The sequence below is a fragment of the Dreissena polymorpha genome, chromosome 8, assembly GCF_020536995.1.
Source record: "Dreissena polymorpha isolate Duluth1 chromosome 8, UMN_Dpol_1.0, whole genome shotgun sequence".
NCBI classification, from domain to species: Eukaryota; Metazoa; Mollusca; class Bivalvia; order Myida; family Dreissenidae; genus Dreissena; species Dreissena polymorpha.
The window spans coordinates 93,782,759-93,804,073 of NC_068362.1; the positions used below are offsets into that span (position 1 = coordinate 93,782,759).

General features: G+C 37.0%; 1 protein-coding gene across 4 annotated transcripts in view; it reads left to right on the forward strand.

The window, feature by feature from the left end:
• Window positions 1-21,315, forward strand: part of LOC127842880 (uncharacterized) — a 70,378-nt gene that overhangs the window by 17,878 nt on the left and 31,185 nt on the right. For all 4 annotated transcript variants that reach the window (XM_052372637.1, XM_052372640.1, XM_052372639.1 and 1 more), the window contains 5 exons: window positions 2,913-3,513; window positions 4,109-4,232; window positions 5,082-5,163; window positions 15,115-15,223; window positions 20,941-21,101. In XM_052372637.1, coding sequence (XP_052228597.1) covers window positions 2,913-3,513; window positions 4,109-4,232; window positions 5,082-5,163; window positions 15,115-15,223; window positions 20,941-21,101 — 1,077 coding nt within the window. The remainder of the gene's footprint in view (window positions 1-2,912; window positions 3,514-4,108; window positions 4,233-5,081; window positions 5,164-15,114; window positions 15,224-20,940; window positions 21,102-21,315) is intronic.

Below are 21,315 nucleotides of genomic sequence, written 5' to 3' on the forward strand. Positions count from 1 at the left end.
AAAAACATGGCCATCAGGGGGCGGTGCATTTTTCCTTATATGTGAAAACTTGTAAGCACTCTTTAAGTCACATTTTTTGTCCAATCTTCATGAAACTTTATCAGAATATTTGTTTTAATGATATCTTGGATGTGTACAAAAATGGTTCCAGTCTGTTGAAAAACATGGCTGCCAGGGTGTACACTATTCATGAAAGTTGGTTAGAACATTTGTTCTAATGACATCTTGGGCTGCACAGAACATGTCAGTTCCTTTGAATCTCTTTGAGGTGAGTGAATTTGGGCTTTTCAGACCCTCTTGTTTAAATATATTTTCATTGTGTAAAGCTTAGATTATAAGACCACTTCCAAATTCTTTATTAAGACCATTTTTGTCTGACATCAATATTAATTGAAGCTTTCAATGACCCTACTAATCCAACCAGCAATCCAAGGCAGCCTCAACTAACCCTTCACAGCTCAGATACGCATTTTGACATGCTTGTTGTCCCATAGAAAATCTAATTAGATTTAACCCTTACTAGATTCAAGTTTTAAAGGCCTCATTTTCAATCTTAAGTTCTGATGAACAGCAAACAGCTTAAAACCAAAACTGACTGCGAGTTACTTGCTTCTGTTCTGAAAAGGGTTATATACGCTCTAACATTCCTATATTGCACTCACATATCATGAAAATGAATTATTGAAACTAACACTTTTATTGTTTTGGAAGCTTGTATTACAAACAGTTATTTAGCATCTATAGAATGATGTTGTTGGTCAATGGTGTGTACAATGAAAGCACATATGATGGTATGCACCAGAACCTTGCTTTAAAACCATGTAGATTTTACTACCACCCGCTATATATAAGATGCCTCCACTTTTAAGAAACTCGGTTATTTTACTTCGTATTTCAATTTTCGCAAATCCCCATTATAAGACCACTGCGCAATTTCGTATAGAACCAAGATGATATTCCAATTTAGTTTTTTGCTATAATACATGTGAAGATTAAAGACAAATAAAAAATGATTTTGATATTCATTACCGGTAATTGCCTTTGACATTGGAACTGATTATAGGCCTTTCCACAGGATTTTGTTTGGGCAAAGGAGCAAGGGTGTCACTTGACAATATATTATTTTTTCCTTTATCAATTACTACATTGCTTAAGAGCAATTACAAACACACAACATTAAAATGTTGCAATATAGGCACAGTGGTGCAGCCCTTGCCATAAAAGACCCTGGGAAAAGGCCAGATATATACTTAGAGGTTGAACTGCAAAACCTTGATGCAAAAACCATTCCAGTACAAAGATCACTTTTAGAAAGTTCTGTGGGCGGTGTTATAAGTTTAATGTAGTAAAATTATGAGAAATACCGTAAAAAGTTGTGTATAAGGCGCACTTTTTTACACCAAAATTTTATTTTAAAAACTTGATGCGCGTTATGCACAACTACAGCCATGCCAAGACATTTTTTCAATGTCAGTTACCCAGTTGCGGTAACTCGCATCATTCTGTTCCCCAGTGTTTTAACTGTAACTATGTTAATAATAGTGTTATATTTACGATCTGATTATAGATGGATAAACATTATAAAGTTAACATTAATATTTTCTATCTTTTTCAGGTACATACAGAGCATTGAAATCAAATAAATTTGAAGAAGAGAATGAAAAACAAGGAAGCCATTTTTATTTAAATGTTATTGTTTTCCCACAATATTATACCCTACTGTACTAGGGTTACACAATTTATTTGGGGGCACTTTTCGATTTACAATAGTATGTCTGAAAGGTCTTTCCCAATATATTTATGATTATTTTTCTTGCTTTTCAAATGTGTTAATAAAATTGATGTTGTGTTTGTTTACACGTTTTCATACGTCTTGTCAAGATTGAGGTTGTGATTCTCGAACAATTTGCGTCACCTGTCAAGTTTCGTGTAGCTGGGCTATTATCAAAACATGCGAACCGACAAACGGCTTCACACCTCCGTTGTTTGTTTATCGCCGGTAATGTCTTAATGGTGTTGAGAAGTTTGAGTCATTAAAGTTTCCTGTCAATTATAGACACTCGAAAAGAACGCATGTGATCGGAATGTAAATAGAATGCGCGGTTGTGAATTAGTCATGCATGAATAACCACGTGACAATACCAATCGATAATGTCAGTTTCTTAGTTATAACTAATCCATCCGATATGTGTTCTCCTCCACTATAAAATCATGGACAGTTACTTCGGAGACATATGATGAAAACCTTGATGGTATCCTCGTGGAAAGTGTTCATTTCATGCATAATTCATTTAAATCGAAACATTTATTTTTACTCATAATATGATTTTAAAAAAAACACACAAACTAGTTGTATCGTTATCGTCTTAAAAATAATTAATAATTGAAACAATAAAAGAACACGTAAGATTGGCAATGTAAATATAATGATTTTCAGTTAGCCTGCGGTACGGAATTTTTCCCCCGATTTTTTTGCTTCAAAAACTTTTTTCCCAATTTTTTAGCTTCAAAAAGTAGATGCGCATTATACATAAATGCGCGTTATACACAATGTTTTACGGTATATTTTTACCTTTACTTGGAAGAGCAGGATAAACTTTGGAAGTCCACAACACTGACCTGTCAGAATACATTATTTATTTATAAAATATGTTTGATCACTGTACAAAGCTTTACTTTTACGTCATAAAAAATGGACATTTATGGGTCTTCACCCAAAGGTGCATTGAAATCCTGCATTTCTGTCTAAAAATTTACAAAACTACTTAATGTATTGTTCCTATTTACTGAACAGTTGGGATTATATTCTACAAAAGATACGGTCTGAACCGCATTTCCAGTCTCTTACAGAACATGAATTTATCGTTTGTTATCGTAATTGTTTAATGCTTAAAACTCTCTGTTTTGGCTAGGATGGTGTATTTGCTGAATCCAAGATGAAAATAGAGCCAACACCTGGACATGCAGCTTCCTCAGACCAGTCAGTAGTGGTACCGGTAGATGTTGACCATGTGGAGCATGAGAACAAAATAGGGTCAAATTCTAGCACGAGATGGACTGAAAATGAAATGTACAGTACGGATGAGTCAGACACAGATTTTGATGCAGCTTTTAACACAAAAACATCCAACTCTGCGTATACATTTATAAATGTGGATACAAATGTCAAGTCAACATGTGAACCCAATAGTTATGTGAATAATTCACATGATATGTATAAAGTGGGTCAAAGGACAGATTCAAATCAACCGACTGATCAGGCTGCAGCAAAAAGTGGCTATAAACCTAACATTGTTTTCTTTGATGAATTATCAGCTTCTGCAAAGAACATTTCCTTCGAAAATGAAACATTGCAAACAAAATTTACAACTGGGAAACTAAAGGATCAATCATTGAAAGAATCGAATAAATCAACAATCAATAAGCCCATTGAGACCAGTGTGGAAAAACCTGAACCTGTGGTTTCTCAAGCCAAGACAGATACATGCCATGAAGAACAAGAAAATATCACAGGTAAACTCACAGACCTTCAAGGATAGAAATGAGTGGTTAGCTGTTCACCCTGGACAAGTAGATTTAAGCCAGGACCAGTCAACTTCAAAATTTTGTATTCCAACTACCGGTAGGCAACTAGCATTTTATGAAAGTTTGAACCTTTTTCTTCAAAGTTTAGTTATCGCTTTATTTTTTTAAATAATAATTAAAGCTCAAAAAAGGTAATTATTCATTTTTTCATGATCATGTCAGTATGTCATAAAGTTATCTGATTTTGTTATCTTTTGTAAGTATTAGATTTATAATGTGTACTTGGTTCTGGGCTAATTATTATGAGACCTAATAAATCCCAATTGAAGGTTAAAAAACAAATTAATTAACATTTCATTCATCTAAAATCCAGCTCTATAAGTTGAACCTTAAACAAAATGATATTGATTTCTTTTTAATACTCAATTTTAAGTACTTGTTGGCAAAAAATGAACAACACTAATATCCCAATATTGCCATAACAATTGGATTTTTTCCCATTCCCAAAATGGTGAGAAAAAACACTGAAAGATAGTTGTTCGTCTGGGCAACCTACTTTGAAGATTTAGTTTTATCTCTTCAGGTAAGCTCAAAGACTTAGATAGCCACGATGCAGACCTGCCTGTCTCTATTGTGGATATGGAAGCAGATTTCTGTACAGTTAATCAACCAAGCATTGGTGTGAGGAACAAAGAGCAAAAACAGAGGTAAAAAGAAATATCATATTCATATAAAATAGAAAATTTCATTCGGATTTGAACAAACTTTATAAGAACCTGAGTGTTTTTAACCAGGTTTTCCGAAGGAAAAAACTGGTTATTAGATTGGCGAATGTCGGCGGGTGGGCTGGCGGGAGGGCAGAACAAGCTTGTCCGGGCCATAACTTTGTCGTTCATTGTGACATTTTAAAATCATTTGGCACATTTGTTCACCATCATTAGACGGTGTGTCGCGCGAAAGAATTACGTCAATATTTCTAAGGTCAAGGTCACACTTTGAGTTCAAACGTCAAAAATGGCCATAATTGAGCTTGTCCGGGCCATAACTATGTCATTCATCGTGAGATTTTAAAATCAATAGGCACATTTGTTAACCATCATTTGAAGGTGTGTGGCAGGAAAGAATTACGTCAATATCTCCAAGGTCAAGGTCGCCACAACTAAAAATATATTTATTTTGAAACAAAGGGGGTAAATTTTAAACAATCAGTTCAGTTTGACTTGTCTCCCTTTATCAGACTTTTTTTTTCAAATTTAAAACCTGGTTTTGTGACAATTTTGTCCCTTGTTGTTTGATGTCATGTCTGGTTAAATTATTATGAGCCTCGCTTAATGCATGTGAGCAAAGTGTCCTCCCACATTAGCCTTTGCGTCTGCACACGCTAATCAGGGATGACACTTTCTGCCTACACTAGATTTTAAGGTTTTGTTTTAAAACCGGAAAGTGTCATCCCTGATAAGCCAGTGCAGACTTCACAGGCTAATCTGTAATGGCTATTTACGCACATGCATAAAGCGCAGTTTTCTCCAAGCGAGGCTCATTTCTTTTCTTTCTAGCAAGCTGGCGCATGAGGTTCTGGAACCTGGAGACCTTGTATATGAAAAAGAGGCCTTGCTGCATTACAGGCTCTTTGCCCAGGTCTGTCCAGTAATTCAATAGTATTAATAATTATTATAATAAGAACCATTATTGAATACATCGTACAGGGGTTTCACTGGCCCAAAAAAAGTTGTCGCCACTTTTTCGCGGCGTAAAAACTGTCGGTTATTCCAATCTTATTAATAAGAACAATCATTTAAAGAAACCTTACTACATTAATGTCATTGACTATATTATCACTTTAAAAAGTACGTTTTTACATAAAAAAACAATAAGTACCTTAATACATGTAAGTCATACCTTCATAAGTCTTGATAAGCTTTATTTGCATATAAAATATAAATAACATTTGTTCAACTTGATAAAAATACAGATAACCAAAATAATATAATATAAATAATGTTAACATCAATGTATTAAACAGTATGCTGCATAAATGTTTCGAAATAAATTATTAAAACATAGAATCACACCAATGTACATCATTTGAAAGGAAAAAAGAAATATAAAACATCATAAAACAAAGCTTCTCACTTCAAATTGTAACACAGTTATATTTGGTCATTTGGACATAATATACATCAGCTTCTGTTGTTAAAACGTTTTCTGTTAGTAGTGGATGATTTCAAGGTTCAATTAAATGAATGTTTTTCACGCCTATTTCCTGACAGAAAGGCCCAGATAATTGCCACCATCTATTCTAGTTGCCTGAAATAACATTAAACATAGTTTTACAAACTATTAACACATACATGCCATAATTTTTTAGGTCCAAAGCGGGACATTCCATAAAAAATTGTCGGGACATTTGACCCAAAAGCGGGACACCTAAAACGATTTATCATTCCACTATTACTGTAGTCAGTATAGTACTAACAAATACTCTTGATACTTTTATTCAAGACATAAAACATCTGATATGAAGCATGGAATCTAAAACATAACAATAACAGTTTTATAAAATAAGACAATAGCAAACAAAGAGGATAATATTCATCTTTTTAGAGTACAAAATCTAGAACATAACGACAACAATACTCATTATATTACTTTCAATGGCAAACATTAACGCAGGGGAGGCTATCCAGTACACTGAAAGTACGGGTTACAGTAAACTATATACCGAACAGTTAATCAGTTACACACGGAATGCGCGGCCGTACACATTTCAGAGGTAGGTTTTTGGTGGAAGCAAACCGTCTTTGTGTTCATTTTAACTCTCAACAACGCCTCAACCGTTTTTACACCAACAAAAACAAAAGGACAAAAGAAGTCTATGGCTGCTTTACTCAAATTATTTTTCTCTAATGTTAATAATCATATTTTGTTTTCTTCTTATATACACATATTAAACTGAATTGTGAATTGTCAGGCGCTGTATTGGGGTAGTGTCAAACTGTCATGAATAACAACACGTTTTTATTACAATAACACAAGACAAGATGGGTACCACTTTTACTGTTTGTTGCGATGTTTTTTTAAGCATGTATCCATGCGCAGTTTGTTACTTGTCAATTGTCGCGGCTTAATTGGTGTAGGGTCAAACTGTCATGCATAGCACCTCGTGGTTTTTAGCTTAATTGGAGTAGGGTCAAACTGTCATGCATAGCACCTCGTTGTTTTTATTACAATTACACCCAATTACACTAGACAGGATGGGTATCACTTATTGGACTGTTTGTTGCGATTTTGGTATATTGCACATTCGGATTATTCCGCTATTTATGAACTAAACATTGAATGTAAAAGACTCATTAATGACGTAGAGTTAATTTTACAAAACAATTGTTTTGTAAACCGTTTCAAACAAATACAAAAATAAACACATTTTCAACATTTATTTCATTATAATACAACTATCGATAGCAATAAGCGACCACTATCTTGAAGACCACCATGGTGTGAATGCCTGATGAAATCAATAATTAGTCGATAAATCGCTGATAAGGTGTCATAAACAACACTGGTACACACGATAAGTAGAATCGGATTGTTAATTGGGGGAATAAAGGGATTAGCGGGGGTAGGTGTTAGCAAAACAGAGCTTGAATAGCGAATTTTATTGGGAACCTATAAACCTTACATCGTTTTTTACGAATGTCGGGACAAATCGTCTCATATCGGGATGGCGGGACAAAGGGCCCAAAAGCGGGACTGTCCCGCCGAGAGCGGGACGTATGGCATGTATGATTAACAACAAACCAACACATAAATGTCCCTATCTTTAAATGTCCGAATTTTAACATATCCGAACTATAGTACATCGAGCGAACAATATACTTTTTATTTCAGAAATGGTTGGTATCTTAATCAAATTATATCCTTCCCAGAACATTATAATAATGAAACATAAATGCTCACAAATACCTGTTGAAACAAGTTTTTATTTGTTTTTGTGGAGAAATTAAATGCCAGCCACACGGTTTTGATTAAAGAAATAGCGGCCCTAATCATTATTATAATTATTGATCGTCGTGACAGTTTGTCCCTGTGTTACTTAATTTATTGCTCAATATCATAAAGGAGCCGTTAATCCGATAATAACCCCCATAAAACTTGACAATAGCAGTAAACACACAGTTTGTAACACTTACACGCTTCAGTGATTGCAATCTGCACTGTAGGTCGCTTACATTGTCGTAAATCAATATTTACAACTGACAGACGCTGGCCGCTAATGCTCGGTCGCGTGCTTTCGATTCACAGTACATTTTCGGATAGGATTTTACCAATTTTTTGAAATTCGCCACTTTTAAAAAATTGAAGACACTTTCAAAAATTTAGCGCCATTTGGCGCCAATGGCGATCGACAGCGAAACCCCTGATCGTACATTTGGGCCCTGCTCTTGAAAAAAGGGGGCTTAATGCATATATGCGTAAAATGTCGTCCCAGATTAGCGTGTGCACTCTGCACAGGCTTATCAGGGATGACACTTTCCACCTCCTTTGTTTAGCTCACCTGATTGCTTAGGTAAACTTTTGTGACCGGTCTTTGTTCGTCGTCCGTCCGTCCGTCGTCCGTCCGTCAACATTTGTTCGTAAACACTATAGAGGCCACATTTATTGTCCGATCTTCATGAAACTTGGTCAGAAGATTTGTCCCGATGATATCTCGATCGAGTTTGAAACTGGGTCAAAAACTAGGTCACTCGGTCAAAAAAAAAAGAAAAACCTTGTAAACACTGTAGAAGTCACATTTCATGCCTAATCTTCATGTAACTTTGTCCAAACGTTTGCCTTAATGATATGTTAGTTGAGTTCAAAAGTGGTTCTGGTCCTCTGAAAAACATGGCCGCCAGTGGGCGGGGCAGTTTTCCTTATTTGGCTATAGAGAAACCTTGTAACACTCTAGAAGTCACAATTTTTGCCCAATCATCATGAAAGTTGGTCAAAACATTGGTTTTATTGATATCTCAGACAAGTTTGAAAATGGTCCAGATCGGTGAAAAAGCATGGCCTTCAGTAGATGGGGCATTTTTCTCTATATGTATATAGTGAAACATGTGAACACTCTAAAAGTCACATTTTTGGCCCAATTTTCATGAAATTTGGTCAAAATGTTTGCCTTAATGATATGTTGGTTGAGTTCAAAAGTGGTTCCGGTTTGTTGAAAAACATGGCCGCCAGTGGGCGGTGCAGTTTTCCATATTTGGCTATAGAGAAACCTTGTAAACACTCTAGAAGTCACAATTTTTGCCCAATCATCATGAAAGTTGGTCAAAACATTGGTTTTATTGATATCTCGGACGAGATTGAAAACGGTCCAGATCGGTGAAAAAACTTGGACACCAGTGTGCGGGGCATTTTTCTCTATATGTATATAGTGAAAACATGTGAACACTCTAGAAGTCACACTTTTGGCCCAATTTTCATGAAATTTGGTCAGAACATTTGTTTCCTTGATACAAGAGTTGAGTTCGACAATGGTTCCGGTCAGTTGAATAACATGGCTGCCGGGGGGGGGGGGGGGGGGGGGAGGGGGCAGTTTTCTTATATTTATATAGTAAAAAAAGCTTGTGAACACTCTGAAAGTCACATTATTTGCCCAATCATCACGAAACTTGGTGAAAAGATTGGTTTTATATATATCTCAGATAAGTTCGCAAATGGTCCCGATCGGTCAAAAAACATGGCCGCCAGGGGGGTGGGGCAGTTTTCCTTATGTGACTAGAGAGAAACCTGGTGATTGAACACTATAGAAGTCACATTTTTTGCCTAATCACCGTGAAACTTAGTCAATACATTGGTTTTATTGATTTCTCGGACAATTTGAAAAATGGCTCAGATCGGTGAAACACTTTTTAGCTCACCTGATTGCTCAGGTGAGGTTTTAGGATTGGTCTTTGTCCGCCCTCGGTCCGTCCACATTTGGTTTGTAAACACTAGCATTCACATTTCTCAAGAATTTTTTATCAAAGTTGCTGAAAGATTTCAGTAAAGTTTGATAATGAGCAAAATCACATAATAAATGCCATAATTATTGCCCTTAGATTGTCCAAATTTTCATATTATACAAAATCCTTGTAAACACTAGAGGTCACAATTTTGTTTCAGATTTTTTGAATCTTGGTCATATTTATTTTTGTAAGCAAAGTTTGATGTTTGGTTAGGGGAGTCAACTCAAAATATAGGTAACCAGGTCAAATCTTACAAAAATAAAAACACTCCATGTGCCAGAGTTCAATAATGATGAAACTTGACCAGGATGTTTGTCTGGACAATATCTAGGTAAAGTTTGACATTTGGTAAAGATGGAATGAACTGACTCCTCTCAGGTGAGCAAACTAGGGCCATCTTGGCCCTCTTGTTTTAAGAAGTCTAATATTCTTTATGAAAGCCAATGTAGGAGCAAAGTGTCATTCCTGATTATCCTGCAGCTCTGATAATAATAGTTGTAATATTGACCATTATTGGTAATATTATAAATGTGTATTTATGTATATTTAATAAATAAACTACCCTTGTTATTCCGACTCAGATCCCTTTTTATGCTCCACCAAAAAAATTTGGGGGGAGCATATAGTCGCCGCTTCGTCTGTCCGTCCGTGTGTCCGTCCGTCCGTGCACAATTTTTGTCCGGGCTATTTCTCAGCAATTAATGACCGGAATTCAATGAAACTTTATGGGAAGCTTCACTACCAAGAGGAGATGTGCATATTATCAGCAGGTTGTGGTAGGATGATTTTTCACAGAGTTATGGCCCTTTGAAATTTTGCATTAACTGTACATATAGTGCAATTCTTGTCCGGGCTATTTTTCAGCAACTAATGACCGGAATTCAATGAAACTTTATGGGAAGCTTCACTACCAAAAGGAGATGTGCATATTATCAGCGGGTTCTGGTTTGATGATTTTTCACAGAGTTATGGCCCTTTGAAATTTTCTATAAAAAAATTATTGTCCCCCCAACTACTGTGCCCTCAAGACGTTTCCTTTTATCTGAATATATAGTGCAATATTGTGACAAAAAAAACCTTTGGGGAGCATCACCTGTCTCCGACGGTTTCTTGTTTGTTTCATTTACTGCTTCATTTCCACTACCCTCCAAAACAAAAAAGTAAAATTACAAAATAATAATTAATGTACAAAGTATTGTTTTATTAGTGAAATTTTCTTTACCTTAACCTACATTCATGTCAAATAAAATAGTACTGACAAAAGATAATGGTAAAACAAACTGCATTCTTTGTGTACGTAATCAAATACTCACTGTGATGTTTGTATACCTATTTTAATATGTTCATTTGAGTAAGTAATGTTCAATCTAACACATCTTATGGTATATACTGCTTCATTGCATTTTTATTTGACAATAAGCTTTTAATACTGTAGTTAAATACATATTCTGTTTGGTTGGTATTATCTTTAATTGTTTAGTGAAATATAAATCAAGTTGTGCCTTGCTCTGGGAAAGGTGAGCTTAATTCATGTGCGAAAAGCATTGTCCCAAATTAGCATGGATACACTGCATTAAGCCCCATTTTCTTATAGCGGGACTTATTTATTTAATTTATTTGTATGCCACCAAATAACGGATAGGTTAGTCTTTGTAGGAATCATATTGTTTTCGTTAGTCAATTCATATATAAGTCTATCCTGTGACTTGGGTGGTGTAGACAATCTCAACTTTTGGACTTTGTCATTGCACAAACGCTAGCTTGTATACCCAACGTGTAAGAATCAAATAGCAATTGTTATGGTCAAGGTCATACTTAGAGGCCAAGGTCAAAGTACATTGTAAAGCTTATTTTTTGTGCATTGAAGGATTAAGAAACAACTTTGCACAAATGTTACCCTATATGAGCAGATATTGTATAATCGCCCCAGTTGCCCCAGAGCATGGAGGGACAAGTTAGAGGAGAAAAAGATATCTTAGTACAAAGAAAAGTGATGTGAATATATAATTATCAAAGCTAGTGTATATCAGCCTCAATCCTGGAAAATAGGGTTAAATGAATGTACAGTCCTCAAGGTTGTATCAGGGCGACACTTTCCCCTGGAAAATAGGGTTCAATGAATGTACAGTCCTCAAGGTCGTATCAGGGCGACACTTTCCCCTGGAAAATAGGGTTCAATTAATGTACAGTCCTCAAGGTCATATCAGGGCGACACTTTCCCCTGGAAAATAGGGTTCAATTAATGTACAGTCCTCAAGGTTGGATCAGGGCAACACTTTACCCTGGAAAATAGGGTTCAATGAATGTACAGTCCTCAAGGTCGTATCAGGGCGACACTTTCCCCTGGAAAATAGGGTTAAATGAATGTACAGTCCTCAAGGTTGTATCAGGATGACACTTTCCCCTGGAAAATAGGGTTCAATGAATGTACAATCCTCAAGGTTGTATCAGGGTGACACTTTCCCCTGGAAAATAGGGTTCAATGAATGTACAGTCCTCAAGGTCGTATCAGGGCGACACTTTCCCCTGGAAAATAGGGTTCAATGAATGTACAGTCCTCAAGGTCGTATTAGGGCGACACTTTCCCCTGGAAAATAGGGTTCAATGAATGTACAGTTCTCAAGGTTGTATCGGGGCGACACTTTCCCCTGGAAAATAGGGTTCAATGAATGTACAGTCCTCAAGGTCGTATCAGGGCGACACTTTCCCCTGGAAAATAGGGTTAAATGAATGTACAGTCCTCAAAGTTGTATCAGGGTGACACTTTCCCGTGGAAAATAGGGTTAAATGAATGTACAGTCCTCAAGGTCGTATCAGGGCGAAACTTTCCCCTGGAAAATAGGGTTCAATGAATGTACAGTCCTCAAGGTCGTATCAGGACAACACTTTCCCCTGGAAAATAGGGTTCAATGAATGTACAGTCCTCAAGGTCGTATCAGGGCGACACTTTCCCCTGGCAAATAGGGTTAAATGAATGTACAGTCCTCAAGGTCGTATCAGGGCGACACTTTCCCTTGGAAAATAGGGTTAAATGAATGTACAGTCCTCAAGGTCGTATCAGGGCGACACTTTCCCCTGGAAAATAGGGTTCAATGAATGTACAGTCCTCAAGGTCGTATCAGGGCGACACTTTCCCCTGGAAAATAGGGTTCAATGAATGTACAGTCCTCAAGGTCGTATCAGGGCGACACTTTCCCCTGGAAAATAGGGTTCAATGAATGTACAGTCCTCAAGGTCGTATCAGGGCGACACTTTCCCCTGGAAAATAGGGTTAAATGAATGTACAGTCCTCAAAGTCGTATCAGGGCAACACTTTTCCCTGGAAAATAGGGTTAAATGAATGTACAGTCCTCAAGGTCGTATCAGGGCGACACTTTCCCCTGGAAAATAGGGTTAAATGAATGTACAGTCCTCAAGGTCGTATCAGGGCGACACTTTCCCCCTGAACTCGATTTTTGCTAAGAAGAGACTTCTTTTAAGAGAAAAATACCGTAAAAGGGGATAGTGTTGTCCCAGATTAGCTTTTGAGGACTTCACAGGATAATGAGACGACATTAAACGCAAATGCATAAAGCCCAGTTTTTGCATAATGTGGTTCAAATGTATACTACATATTGCGGACCTCTTTGGTTCACACAACCAGGAGCTCAGTTGGAAGAGCACTAGACTACACATCCAATTATTTCTTGTTTCATTTTTGGCCTTGACACATAGCTTAACTTGTAATTGATTATGAAAATTTAGCCTCGCTCTTGATAAACCAGCCTTAATGCATGTGCATAAATTGTCATCTCAAATTTGCCTGTGTGGACTGCACAGGCTAATCAGGGACAACACTATATGACATGCATTTTGCCCAGTATTCCCAGGGGCTCAATTATTTCCATGTTCATTCTGCCTGTATATCTGTTACAAGTAGGGAAGTTGTCACTTACATGCCTTACAAGTATGTGTGCTGAGTACTGGTAAACCAGCTCACCCTTTAAAAGTTTAAGTAGGTCAACTAACTGCCATGATGTGACTGAAATACTGTTGCAAACAGCTTACAAATCATAATAAAAGAAAACAAACAATTCCCTCTAGCGTGCCCTGAAGAACAGTCTTTCACAGAGAGTTGTGACTGGTGACGTGTTCAAACCAAGCCAACTTTCTTCGTTTGTATAGTCGCCAGTAGGGGCTCTTGTGGACTAACAAGTGTTGCAGTAATGTTCCAGACGTACTCGTTGGTTTTGTGCTCTGTATAGGAGATGCAAAGCAGTCTTCTGAGACATTTATGTTCAAATGCCTGTATCCTGCGTTCTGTGTCCTGGTTAAGTGTCCAGGTCTCACAGCCATAGAGTTGGATGGAGACTACGAGGGACTTGTATAGCCTGTACTTGGTGGGGAAGCCAATGGAACTGCTTGTTCACAACCTTCTCCATCTGGCCATTGCTGAGGTCGCCATGGCAATTGTTATTTGGACCTCAGGGGTACTTGTACCATCCTTGGACAGTGTTGCGCCCAAGTACTTGAAGCTGGTCACTTCTTCTAGCTTTTCCCAATTCGTGGTGATGTCTGCACTGGTGTTGGTCGTGCCATTCACTATGATCTTTGACTTCTCCCTGCTGACCTCCATCCTGTATGCTCTTGGTCTTTCATAGAGTCTTTTGGTGACATCTTGAAATTCACTGCTGGTGCCACCCATGAGGTCAATGTCATCAGCGAATCTCAAGTTGGAGATGGGTCTTCCACTGATGGAGATAGAGGTGTGGTGGTCATGGAGAGTTTCCTGCATTATCTTCTCAAGGAAAAGGTTGAACAGGATGGGAGAGAGCAGACATCCCTGACAGACGACCACTGATGTCATGAAAAAGTCCCCAAGCTGTCAGTTGAGAAGTTCTGCACTGGCGGCGTTTCCGTAGAGTTTTTAATGATTTGCACCAGCTCTTTGTCTATGTTAAACTCTCTCATAACATGCCATAGGCCATCATGCAACACATGGTCGAAAGCTTTCTTTAAGTCAATGAAGTTGTGGAAGATGTCATGTTGGTGTTGCAGGTGTTTCTCAATGATGATCCTGCAGTTGAAGATCTATCCCACTGTGATCTGCCCAGCTCTGAATCCAGCTTGCTCTTCGGCCAGTAGTTCTTCTGCCTTACTTTTCAATTGATTAAGGATGATGCTTAGCATGACTTTGCTGGGATGACTGATTAGACTGATGGAGCGGTAATGCTCACACAACTTGAGGTTGCCCTTTTTTAGTTAGGGTACCAGTGACTGAGTCCACTCATTGGACCACTTCTTTTCCTCCCAGATCTGCAGACATTCCCGAAGTATGGGTGGATTTTTTCGTCGTTCGCTTTTGGTCTTGGGTTGTTCTGAAGCGGATAGTTGTAGAGGTCACTGCAGTAATCACCCCATCTGTTTAGGACAGGGGCACTTACGGTAAGGAATTGTGAGTGTCTGATATAGCACTGGCTTTGGCTGGACTGGTCTTCCTGAGGGTCTTGAGGCTTCTGTATTGACAAAGACCAGTCAATACTTTACACACATGCATAAAGCTCCATTTTCCCAAAATGAGGCATTTATACAAATTAAACTATGGTTCATACAGATTGAGGCCAAGGAAGAACGGAACCTATTACAGACTGAGTTAAACAACAAACTGGCGGAGTACGACTGGAAACTGAAAGCTATTGATGACATCATTGCTATGGCAAAGGGTAACTATAATAATATAGCCTGGGTCTGGAAAAACAGGTTTAATGCATATGCATTACGTGTTTTCTTAGATAGGCCTGTGCGGACTACACAGGTTAATGTGGGATGACATTTTATGCACATACATTAAGCCCAGTTTTCCCAGAACAAGGCTCATATTTCATGCCTTGAAATTAAAGCAATCTAGAGTAATTTGCCCTTTAACAACATTGACAAAGCAGTGCAAGGGTATCAGTCATGTTTGTAACAAAGATTTCTGTATGCCTTTCATCAAAGATGTTGATCACCATATAGCTGTCACAATATCTGTCTTTGTGTCTGTGCGTGCCTTGACCATAAGAGAGATTGACAATTTCTGAATCGGCCATAATGTTTGTAGGTGTTGATGGATTTAAAAATAACTTGGCAAAATGTTTACTATCATTAGATGATATTTGCTTGCATCACCTGTTTCTCTACCTTAAAAGTCCAGGTTACACTTAATGAGTTCAAGAGTCAAATTTGGATGATTCTGTCTCAGTCATAAGTTTTTCATGTACACTGCAACTCCAATATAACACGGATGATGGGGTTCTGGCCAGAAGACAGTGCAATAAACAGATTCACGTTATAAGTTCTAAGCTCATTCTCTCATAAATTATTGCAAGGTTGTGTTGCCTTTTGCCAATACATGCATATAAACTCTATCATATCGATAACTGTAGTATACATACCGCTTTTCTAATTTGCATATATATCCCATAATCCTATATAAATACTACGTCAATTTAAAATTCTGACCATTTGACAATAAATGTGCTTAAGAATTTCATAAACACAAATATTCGCCGTTTTTCAGTAGTGTAAAGTGTAAGATGCATTATGGAACAGCAGTTTTATGGGGCATGGTTCAGATTTAATTGTAACGTCGAATGGACAAGTGAGTTTAAATTTAGATTGAATTCAATAAGATACAAAGCAGAGTTTTATTGTGTCGTACCCAGTAATGCAAAAAAACGTTATTACCGGGGACTGAATATGGCGTGAAAATGAAAGTGAATTTCTGTTAACAATTAACCTGCGTTTGGATGGAACTTATCATCTTGATAACTTATTTAATTTCTCTTAGCTTGTTAGTGTTATGTTTTCAATTGCATTTTAGCATACAATATTTTATTATATTTAAATTCATATTGTCTACAAATAACAATGAAGTTAAACATGCATCCTAAAACTTGTCAAAGCTGTCAAAAGATCGATAGTACATACATAGTAACAGCAAAAGAGTGTGAAACACATTCTATTTTCACACCTGTAATGCACCAAACGATAGATAATCATACTTAAACTGTCAAATTCCCCAGTAATGGTTAGTCTCTAATCGGTTATATTTGAGCTATAATGCAATCAGCTTATTAGACGCCGCCATAATTGAATTTCAAGAAAACACTTTAGACCGAAATGGATGGTTCAAGAAAAAAAGGGAGCCAAGACCCACGCATGTCATATTGGATTCAGCTGTACAACGGAATGGGTTATATTGGATTTTAAAATATATGTGCCCGAATGTAAACCATCACAAGACGACTTATCACATGTAAGGCTACCCTTCTACCTATGGAAGGGAATGACCGCCAATAATATTCATCACCAGAAATGTTGCACTTGTTGAATATTCAGCTCATTTGTTTAACAGAGAATTTTTAAAATGCTTAAATTTTTTTACATTTTAATATCTGTTTTGTACAATTGTAGAATGTTGTTTGTTCCAATACACATGTGTAGACTTGTAACTTCAACAAGTTTTAATGTTTAAATACAAACGTAACTTCTTAAACTACAGATCTGAAAATGAAGAAGTAACTTTTACGAACTGCAAATTTCCACTGTTAGCATGTAAACATGTCAACGTGTATCTTTACACATTGCGATGTTACAAGTTTACATCTGCACCAGCCACATTTGTAAAGTCGGTTTAACAACAATTTATACGCTGAATAATATTGGCGGTTTTACCGCAGTGGACGCATCAAAATTATTTTTCGTCATAGGCAGGAACCAATGCTACTCTTACATGCCGGGAACCATTGTGACACGAAATTTTAATCGCGGATAAAATGTTAGAGGTTAACATACAATGATACATGTTGTTTGGCTACATCCTGTAGACCGATGTGGACACAGTGGTTTGGCGGTAACTTGACAGAAAGAAGAACTTAAATTAAGGTAGAAGAAGAAGAAGGTAAATGATGGTTAGAGTGTACGATGTTAAGCGTCGAATAAATATTTTAGTTATCAAACACAACTAAAATTTGGTTATATCTTAGTTGGTAAAAATCAAAGTTTAGCATATCAAGGGCGACTTCGATCGCAAACCACAGTTTCCATGGTCTGACTAAACTGAGATCGAATTCACTTTGGTTCGACTAATCTGGTCTCATTGGATAAACTAGACAAAAACGGCCATTTCTCTGGACAAAGATGGCGGCATTTTGTAAGATGTGTGAACGCTAGTTTTATTTTTGTTGAAATTTGTTCATATGTCGTGCATCCAGCGAAAATTGAGCTGTCCATATGTCTTTATCGATGCTTTTATGCTATAGACACGTAATATATGTAATATAAATAAATGTTTGGTGACAAAATGCCCATTTAAGTAGATTAATTTGTTTATGTACTGCACCTATCTTGTTTCTGAGCACGAAGCGTTAGAAATAAGGTTATGAAATAAACTCAAAATAATTATTGACTGTTCACTTATGCTTTTACAGCGCTTGCAGACTCCAGGCTGGTAATAGCTATCAAAACTTCGTAGCCATGATACTAAATTATCAGGATATGAAATATTATTGTTCAGTATAGTATATTACGGTTGCCTTAATTTAAAACCAATGTTGTTGTTTGTTTAATGTACGTAATATATATGTTTGGTTTGATATTCTGTCGGTCAATGAAGACATCCTTTGTTTTTTAGATCATGGCGTGCAATCTCAACAGTTGCAAGTTTGACTGTTCAACATGTTAGAAAAGCAAGCTCTTCACCTATTCACGGTCATCAGCCCCACCAGATTCTAGTCTGTCTTGTTTGTTACACACCTGGTCACCTGTCAGGAACTAGAGAGAATACATCTGACTTAGAGTACTCGTATGCATACTACCCTGTCTTAAGAGAAGATTATATGTGCTTCCTTGGTTATATAATTAATATTTTTTATGAAAATCAGAGGATCACCAATAGCATTTTTCATGGAGTATTCACATAACATGTTTTTTTTATAGCAGGCCCAGGTAAATTACTTGTACTTGAAGTAAAATTATTCAGGATATGTACATGAAGTTCCAAGCTTAAATAAACAGTGCTGGTCCCAGTTATCTCCCCCATCTGGGCTGCTGTGAAACCCTGTTCTGCTAAAAAGTTTAACTGTTCATATGAAATAACATATGCAGGCCTTCCCACAAGCCCGTGTCCACATGTGGTCTGCACTGTGCATAGCCTGTTATCAGCTTCTCCCTCACTAATTGCTGTATTTTCAAGATAATCTAATGATTGTACAACAAAACCCACAAATCTTGTCAATAAATCATATTCAACACTGGCTGCAGTACTATTTGATAGTAAACGTGCAGCTGCAGAGGCTATGCATTCAAGTTCATGTCTTAGATCATGCAAAGATTGATATGTACAGGATTCCAGCAAACCAATAACCCTATTAAGTCTATTTCTAAAAGTTTCTACACATCCAGGATCTATTCTGGAGCATTGATTTGTAGGGGATAGCTTCGATCTGAAAAAATATTAAGGTAATTTTGAGGCAATATACATGTCTATTATCTGTCATATTGATAACAAATGAAGTTTATAACAAAGCAACCACAGTTTAAAACTGCCTTGACAGCTCAGTGGTAGAGCGTTTGCCTCGAGTGCATGAGGTTGTGGGTTCAATCCATTGCCGCATCCTACCAAAGACCTACAGAAACGGTACCAGTGGCTACCGTTAACGCTCACCACTATGCAAGAAAGCACTGGCTTCTTCTCAAAAATGAAATAAGACCCCCGTGGTGATGTATTCCAGGAATGAACTTGTTTCACAATCTACCTCAAATAAATTACTATAATCTAACCATAACAAATCATTATAATTATTACAAAATATCACACAGACCCCAAACAGTCTTATTTCTTAAAATAAACATTGAAAAGGGGGTCTATACATGATTCCTCTTTGAAGTAATGTTCAGCACAAAATCGCTGTCCTGAGATTCCTTGTACTCTCATGCAAGAGGAAAGCCCAGTCTATATTGTACGTCTTTGGTAAGAGAGAACAAATTTGAACTAGGTTAGATGCTGAAAATATATTATTGGGCATGAATATCCCATTAAATTGGAATGTAAATCCACTACAAATTAGTTAAACGTAACCATGCTGAGTCTGGTCTGTGTTCAATAGATAATGGGGGCAGACTTCCATGTCAAATCAGAGGTTTAAACCTAAAACGGTAATGAAAAAAAATATGTAAATTGCAGATGCATTGTTTACAGCAGGCAGGTGGTTGAGAACCACTTATTGAGTAATCCAATGCGTCTAACACCCATCTGCATCCATGAATATAACAATGATGATAATGATATATTTTAATAAATCCTTACCTTTATCTAGAATCGTCCACAATAATAGAAGGGAGGCTACTACTAACGACAAATTGTACCCTAACACCAGTTGCATCGTAGTATGACAATGCGTTGTAAAATGTTGAATTGTGATTCGTCGACTAATGTTGTGTACAATGGTATAGTGTAAACTTGTTAGATGCTGACGTGTAGCAGATTACTAATACGGATCGTACAACTTAAAAAATATTCAAGATGCTAATGTAGTTTTTCATTGACTACTTTCAGATAGATCTATTATCTTTTATTCATTATTATGATTTACAATATTAGGAATATTAAGATGTAGACTTTATATATGCAATATCTTCATTTTCAGATCTGTAGTTTATGAAATTACATGTGTGTATTTAAACATTTAAACCTGTTGAAGTTTAGCAAACGGTAAATTTACTTCAATAACAAAGTGCAATTCTACACATGCGTACTGTGCATTTGTAGAATCGGAACATACAGCATTTTACACTTGTACAAAACAGATATTAAAAAGTTGTAATTAAGCATTTTAACAATTCTCTGTTTAACAAATAAGCTGAATATTCAACACATGCAACATTACTGGTGATGAATAATATTGGCGGTCTTTCACTTCCATATCTACCTACCTCTTAGGTCAAGGTAGCATTTACAGGTTAAAGCTCACATTTGAAAACAAAAGTGTTAAAGTGGATATCTGGCTGTGTCCAATGGACACATATTCAGTACAGGCTGGAGTATGTTAAAAAGGTGCCATATTTAAGTTGCAACCATTATTTTGTTTGCCTGCAGAACTCCTGAATTGCAAATTTGCTTGAAATAATTTGTGTTGTCATCGGTTGAGTCTCATTCTGGGGAAAAGGGGCTTCATGCATGTTCGGAATGTATTGTCCCAGATAAGCCTGTGCAGTCCGCTATTATGAAATTATCGTTTACAGCATGTCTATTCTTAACAGCAAAACAGTGTAGGCAGACAGTGTTGTCCCTGATGAGACTGTGCAGACTGCACAGGCTAATCTGTGATGACCCTTTAGGCACATGTATCAAGCCCATTTTTTCCACTGAGTGCAGCTCAATTGATGCCTTGTGTTTCAGATTTCTATATGAACCCAAGCACTCAGAAAGCCTCCAAGTGGAAGGAGCTGAAGAGGCGCGTGAAGAACAAGAGCAGTCACCATATCACTGGAACTGAGGTGCGACGCAAACTTGGAACACTGCCAGACTTCAGGCCATACTTTACATACTGTATTATTTTGGTGAGCATACTAGTCTTGTATGGTTTGCTTCCTTCATACATCATTATTTTGGTGAGTATACTAGTCTTGTATGCCCCCCTATAAAGAAGAGGGGGTATATTGTTTAGTTGGTCAGTCCCTCTGTTGACCTGTCTGTCGGTAGAGCAGTTTGTTTCCGATCAATAACTCATCAACAGATTGGCTTGATACTTTCACCAATCAAAATGTGCAGCTC